At 37.5% G+C, this 7,646-nt stretch overlaps 1 protein-coding gene across 1 annotated transcript; it reads right to left on the reverse strand.

Moving 5' to 3' along the window:
• Positions 1 to 1,855: 1,855 nt before the first annotated feature.
• LOC115102486 (prefoldin subunit 4) lies at positions 1,856 to 4,428 on the reverse strand. The gene is made up of 4 exons (XM_029622488.2): positions 4,349 to 4,428; positions 3,421 to 3,528; positions 3,163 to 3,303; positions 1,856 to 2,312 (listed from the first exon to the last, which is right to left on the reverse strand). The coding sequence occupies exons 1-4, from the start codon at positions 4,373 to 4,375 to the stop codon at positions 2,181 to 2,183; spliced, it is 408 nt and encodes a 135-aa protein (XP_029478348.1). The 5' UTR covers positions 4,376 to 4,428; the 3' UTR covers positions 1,856 to 2,180.
• Between the last annotated feature and the right edge of the window lie 3,218 nt (positions 4,429 to 7,646).

The raw sequence follows: 7,646 nt of genomic DNA on the forward strand, positions 1-7,646 counted from the left end.
ATCTGGGAAATAAGTCCAGTGATTTCCGATTTCCGTGAGCCAGGGTTTAACAAGCTGTGCATAAAGCCAAGCCTGTGTGTGTGTTTCTGCGTGTGTGGTTCTCTTAATCTTACCAGTGAATGCCTGAACAGGAAGCCTGGGGGGCAGAGGAACTTGTTAATTGAGATCTCGATCCTCCAGAGGTGTCTGCCACAACTTCAAACCCTACATTTATTTATCTGATATTTTATTAGCACAAGCAGTCCACACTTCAGGGCACACATTAATGAGGTCTGTGTATTATGTTGTGTATGGGGCTGCAGTACATGGATTGGATGCATTTCAGATCTTAGTTTATTCAAATCTTATTGGTCACATACACATATTTAGCAGGGTGTAGCAGAATGATTGTGTTCCTAGCTCCAACAGTGCAGTAATATCTAACAATACACACAAATCTCAAGTAAAAGAATGGAGTTGAGAAATATATAAATATTAAGACGAGCAATGTCGGAGTGGCATTGCCTAAAATACAGTAGAATTGAATATAGTATATACATATGAAATGAGTAAAGCCGTATGTAAACATTATTAAAGTATATAGGGTAGTAGCAGGGTTGAGTAACAGAGTGATAGCCGGGCTAGTGATGGCTATTTAACAGTCTGATGGCCTTGATATAGAAGCTGTTTTTCAGTCTCTCGTTCCAAGCTTTGATTCCCTTGTGTAGACACTATCAACATCTGTACGGTCTGGAAGGATTTTACTGGACTTCAACACTCTGTCAAATTTTAATTTCACGTTTCACAAAAGGTTTTTGCTTGTGAAGATTCCACCAGACAAAAGTCATATTTGAGGCTGAATATTAGTGAGTGGACTCAGACAGTGACACCAAGCATTCTCCTGTTGCCCCCTTCAGTGAGGTTCATGTAAGTGCAGCACCAGCACACTTTCCCTCTGCATCTGTCTGGCATCCATTATTTCCTTATTGTGCCTGGTCTCAGAGCATTTCGTATTATTCTGTACGTAAATCCAAGACACTCCAATTAGTATATGTTACATTCCATATGGTATTTATTAATTAATGGATGTCCATCCATTTTGTATGATATGTTAAGAATCTGCAATGTTACAAATTCTAATTTGTTGTGGCTAACGTTAGCTGGGTTAGGATTAGGAGTTAGGTTAAAGGGTTAGCTAAAAGGCTAAGCTAACATGCTAAGTAGTTGCAACGTAGCTAAAAAGTTGCTAATTTGTACAAATGCTAAAGTTGTCAGTGACGAGATTCGAACACGCAACATTTTAGGTTGCTAAACAGTCGCATTATACGCCCACCCATCCACCCTCCAAACATAAACTCACTCAAAATTAAACGTGGTTCCATTTAAGACAAATGCCCAGTACACTCGCAGACTCCTTTCGTCAGTCATGCAAGGTATTTTCTATCAAGAAATGACACTATAGATTGCACCTTTAAGATACATTTTGGGGTACACACATACAGTTGCCTACATGTTGGGGTCTTAACAGTGGCTGCCTCTGCTCCCTTCTTTTCTTCAACCACAAACAGTTCTGTTTGTATTGTTTTTTTAGTTGTATTGTTTGTATCGTTGTATTATAAAATGTATGTCCTTGTCTATCAGTATTTTGTTACTTGTCATTTTGTGTGTGGACCTAAGGAAGAGTACCTAATGCTTCTGCAAAAGCTAATGGAGATCCAAATAAACAAACTCCACAGTTTCTTCAGCTCCAACACCCCAAATATATTTCCTTGGGTGGGTTTTCTTTATGGCCATCTACTGTACAATGATGTCTTTTGTGTCAGTCCATAGGGGAGACCCAGTGCAAGTACAGGGGGGGAGAAAAAAAAAACGAGTCTTCACAAAGTAAAATGGGATACATTCACCGACATTCATACAAAATAAGACAATACACCATTGTAAACCATTGCTGAGAAAAATCATGTTGATATTGAGAAAAGGACAAACATGTTGGTTTGGCAAGCATCCTGTCGGCACTGTGTGGATTTGATAATATGTGAGCTGCATGAAAAGTCCATGTGTAAAGAGAGTTGCCCTCTTAGCCTGATCCCAGTACTGTTTGTGGCATCTTGCCAACTCCTATAATCATAATCATTGATTCAGTGTCACGCTAAACAGCAAAAAAACAGATCTACGGCTAAAGTCTACACATTAGAAAGCACTCAGCTTTCATCTGCCTCCAGGTTGATGTTGTTCCCAAACTTGGCATAAAGCTGGACCTTCAGATCACCTAACACCTGCTGTATCGCCGACACCTTCCCTTCTAGGTCTTTGATCTCCTGCTGCAGTTGTTCCTGTGGATACAAACAATGCATGTTAATACATCAGAATGGTTACAATTATTCAGGTTGCATTCTTAGTAATAGGGTAAAGCATAATGCCTTGATATCCCGGCCTTTGGCTTCATTATGCAACGTTAAAATTGGAAAGTTAAATAACCCATCCTTGCCTTAGGAGTAGGCATCCTGATTTCCAAGGTAGACCTACACCCCTACCTTCTACACAAGTCATATAATACAGGGTTCAGACAGTGGCAGGTCAAATTCAAGGACTTTCAATTACTTTTTCAAGCACTTAAATTGTGAATTTCACGGAACTCAATTTTAAATTAGAATTGTTGTAATTTAGAGAACTCCCCCCAAAAGCATGCAAAAAGCGTAAAAAAAAGAAGAAGTATGCATTACCACTTTAAAATGGCAATCAGCAGTTGCTACATCAATTTTTTTGTAACTTATAAACTAATGATATGTACCCATTGATTCTTCAAGAAAATAACTTAGAAATACCTCATGAGCTTAGTTCAACTGTTGTTCCCCATCAGAACCAGACTAGTTTTGTTTTTTTAAACAAACACTATATAGCCTCAAAACATGGTTAACATATCATGGATGATCAGTCCTTAAATCCATAGCAATGTCTATGAATTTGAGTGGTTACATTTCTCCAGCCCCATCCCTCAGCTTTTTACTGAACCAGGGGTGGGGTGACCGCTTTATCGTTTCTACTGCTGATTAGCCCTTTTAAGATCAATGTTTGTTTTTTAGGCCTTCCCAATAGCATTATGCTTTGGCATTCAACATATTATTACATCCTAAAATGTAAGAATAATGTGGACATTGCCTTACTAAATCATAATAACTATACCTTTGCAGCTTCCAACATCTCTTGGGTCTCTTCCTGGGTGTGACTGATGAAGACGTCGCCAATCTGATACGGGACGAGCAGAGTGTCATCCTCAGCCATCATCAGGTCATCACTGGCATCCTGCAGATTCTGTAGAGATTTCTGAGAAGAGAGGTTATATAATATAACAGTAGTGACTACATGATGTACTACAATAAGAAGAAACAAGTAAAGAAAATCTAATTATTCAGATTTTCCTCATCAATAATTAACCCTTACCTTTTTTGCCTCTATTTCATCTTTGAATTCTGTCATTCGATTCGTGTTTCTTGCAAATGTATTGATCTTCTTCTGGTCCTCAAATGTGACATTGACATCTTCAACTGCCTGTAAAGGGGAAGTCAATAGAGATTGTCCAAAATGAGCCTATATAGCTATAGTCAAAGCTGCTTGGTTAACTGCATAGCTAGCCAAATAATTAGCTATATTTTTTTTAAACAAAACCATAGGGTTTCTAAACCCTATTTGACAACACTATTTAGCCAACTTACTAGTTATACAACGCCTGAATAAGGGATACGAAAAGTGAATAACGAGCCAGGCCGACATTCATACATGTTCAGTTGCCAATCGTTCTCGAAAGTTGCCGATAGAAATCCCATGAATAGAGACGATATTATTTCTTATTCTACATATCTTATTTCTTATTCTACAGAGGCATGTTTGATCTACATAGCCAAAAGTTCAGTCCTGCTAAACGTGCCTCAGAATGGCTAGGACTTCAAAGGTCTCAGCCCAATACGAGAGCTTTAGCCATAAAAATTACATTAAAACTAGAGTGCAGCAACAAAATAGCTGGCAACGCGTTCTTCAAATTACACTAGCTATCATTAAACTAACACCATGGTAGCTACACGTTTAATAAGGAAATCACGGATAGATGTTAAGAGTAGTTAGTTGATAACCAGCTAACGTTAGTAGCTAAACTACCCTAAAATTGCTACCGTTAGCTGGCCAGTTAGCTTGCTAGCTGTGATCCAAACAACGCACGAGTACAGCACGAATAAAAACAAAATCAGGCAGTGAATTTATGTATTTACAAACGAAATTGTAGAATACGTGTCTTGGATAATTACTGCACGAATGACAGTGGTGTGGCGCCTGTATGGAGATCGGAGTGAATTATTAAAACTGATTTTTAGCTTACAACTGTCTTCTTCATGGTGGCCGCCATCTTGCTATTGATTTAGAAAAAGTCGACTTCTTCAGATGCAATTTAGTGGTGGTAGGAATCATACATGCTCACTACCACCACCTAGCGGATTTACTATATTCAGCGCTTCAAATACGTAAATTATACTCATTAAACCAGGGGTGTCAAATTCATTTTGCCCGCCCCGGGGGCTAAATTCACGATTCAAAGAGGTCCGGAGGGCTCCACTGAAAACGGGTTATAATTATTTCCTCTGTGTCAAAATATGCAAATAATAGTCCCCTTATCCATTGTTTTGGAAATGTTCGATGCTCCCTGACTGTCCTACTTTCATTTTGGTGATTATTATCAAGGAACTGTATGAATCTAGGTCCATTATAACTGTTTACAGTTTCAATTTGGATTTAGTCATTTTAACGTATATCGAGTTCATCCCCCCCAAAACATTTTTTTTTCTCCTAATGTTGCTTTTTACTTAAACCACATGTGGGCCTTATGTTTGATACCGTTACACACAAGGTTACCCTGTCCATGGTTTTCTGTCAAATTGGGCTACTTTGAAATATCGCAGGTAAAATGGTATTGGTCGCGGGTTTTTGGGCTACTTCTAAGTTGCACCTCGCATGTAAACTCAGTTTATTAGATAAATTCGCTTGGAGGTGGTTTAAACGTTATATTTAATGACCAGAGACTTTGCTAATGGGAAACAGTATCAAGTTTTTTATGCATGCTCAGTTCTTGGGTCTCGGGGCTGAAATTTGAAATTGAAGTTATGGAACTCCTGTTATGGTGCTTCTGTTATGGGGAAAAGTCCTCAATGAAACTGACATTAAATATGGATAATTATACATTTGCACCTGTTGCCCACCAAGTAGACAATTAATTTATATGCCATTGTAGGCTACTAGAATAACATTTGATACAATAAATATGTTGAAATGACTATATCACTGAAGTAATTTTCAAATCCATTTGTATCACATGTGTAGCCTACCTGGAGCTGGCAAACATATAAAAAAAATTAAAAAATAGCCTATAACTTCAGTTTGATGTTGTAGCCTTGTGCTATTAAGCAATTTATTAATGGACATGTTTAGTTAATTCAGTTAGAAGTTATCAAAGCTCTATTGCAATTGCCCATCAGTTGTCGGTAACAATCAGTCAGATTAGGCTACAGGTAAAACCATTTTAAAGACTGGCTGTTGTTGACAATCATATTCAGTTCATATACATATTATTAATATTTATTTCCGCGATTGAAAGTATGACCCCCGTCCTCAGTAGTCTTTTCCAGCAGGCTATTGTGAAACACAAGCACTTCTTACCTCGAAATCACCTCGCTATTCATCTGGAAATAAATGAGTTTGTCAATTTGAACTAAGCAAGCTGCTAAATCGTTCATTCAGTTTATATACATCTTGCCTACAAACCATGGCAAAGTTGAATTACAATCATAAACCCAGAGTCTATGCCGATTGAAATGACAAGTCAATCTCACAAATGGGCAATATTTTTATTTTACCTTTATTTAACTAGGCAAATCAGTTAAGAACAAATTCTTATTTACAATGACGGCCTACCCCGGCCAAACCATGAAGATGCTGGGCAAATTGTGACCCACCCTATGGGACTCCCAATCACGGTCGGATGTGATACAGCCTGGATTCAAACCAGGGACTGTAGTGACGCCTGTAAAACTGAGATGTAGTGCCTTAGACCACTGTGCCACTCGGGAGCCCATAACTGTTGGTAGTCTTAATAATACAATTGCCAGAAAATAGCCCCAAATTTAAAAAAAAAAAGTTTGTCCAAGTGTTTCTTGCTCAGAGATTTCGAGATCCTCTGTCCAACTTCCATCACTCAAACTCTCCTGTCAGATGTATCTATAGTTATGCACATGAGCAAAAGGGATTTATTTACAATTATAAACTGGGTGGTTCGAGCCCTGAATGCTGATTGGCTGACAGCTGTGGTATATCAGACTGTACACCAAGGGTATGACAAAAGATAGATTTTACCTGCTTTTATTACCATGGTAACAGTTTATAATAGCAATAAGGCGCCTCGGGGGTTTGTGGTATATGGCCAATAAATATACCACGGCTAAGGGCTGTATCCAGGGACTCCGCATAGTGTCGTGCTTAAGAACAGCTCTTAAGAACATGCCTTATTGCGTAGTTGTAAACAGGGTGATTTGAGATGGTATATGACGAGTATAAGACATTATTTTGTTGGTAACCAGTTTATAACAATGCCTTATAACTTAATAATAGCAGTCAAACAAGTTAAATTGATGGAAAATTATCTGGCAAGTTTAATAATAAGAGCAAATTATATTTTTATCAAATTCCTTTATGTCAGATTACAGCTCTCAATAATTATTATTTTGATGAAAACACACATTTTCTTCTAAAGTCTTTACAAGTTACATCGATTTCCTTCTTAATTGTCTCAATTAACGTTATCAGAAAAAGGTTTAATGTATAAGTCTGGCAACTCCTCTCTTGCTGCTATAAAAAAAATGGGCTAGTTTTCAGGCCTTTTTGGGCAGGTTTTGGGTGGTCAGTGATATGTACATTTTTAGCTAGACCTGCCAACCCATGTCAACACTAAGCTCAAATGGAATATTGTGCTGATACCAAAAATTGTCCTAGACATAAAGGTTTCTACCTCGCTGCTCATATGCCTACCTGACACACTGGGGTATGTCAATGCATTCCAAAATTTGCCTACAATAACTCTACGCGTGATTGGAGAAACCAAAACATTTGCTCTGTAAATATTCAGAACAAACAGAACTGCTCCCAAGTTCAAATATTGGCAGAATATATGAGTTGTCGAAAGGCAGCTATGGGCAACTTACTCAGATTTATTTAACAAAGATGTACAAGGTACATATTATTTAGACAATGCACATATGGTAATGTCTGTTTAGTGAGCAAATAGCACAAGATCATAATTCTATATTATGAACATCCCAATGATGATAAATGCATAGAATTCCTTCTTAAATTTGTTTCTATGCAATCATTTATATATACAAAAGATTACTAACAGGGGGTGCTGTGTTGAAGCCACCGTACCTCCATCTTGGCACTCAGCCCCCGATCTAAAAAAATATTTTCAAATATATAGAAATGCATATATTAATGTCTACATTTGTTTTTGCCATGTGTATTCTATTGTAGACATTTGAATGCATACTTATGCATGAATTATTATATGTGCGCTAAACATACAAATAAAAAATGTACAAATAAAAAATGTACAAATATCAACAAAAAAAAATCTT

Source organism: Oncorhynchus nerka, linkage group LG20, assembly GCF_034236695.1.
Source record: "Oncorhynchus nerka isolate Pitt River linkage group LG20, Oner_Uvic_2.0, whole genome shotgun sequence".
In the NCBI taxonomy this organism is placed as follows: Eukaryota; Metazoa; Chordata; class Actinopteri; order Salmoniformes; family Salmonidae; genus Oncorhynchus; species Oncorhynchus nerka.

Bases quoted from the DNA above. Each gene is read 5' to 3' on its own strand.
- LOC115102486 (XM_029622488.2), bottom strand. From the start codon at position 4,375: ATGGCGGCCACCATGAAGAAGACAGTT. The intron at 3,304-3,420 runs GTAAGGGTTAAT...CTCTCTTCTCAG, and splicing joins ATGAAATAGAGGCAAAAAAG to AAATCTCTACAGAATCTGCA. The intron at 2,313-3,162 runs GTATAGTTATTA...TTGTATCCACAG, and splicing joins AGATGTTGGAAGCTGCAAAG to GAACAACTGCAGCAGGAGAT.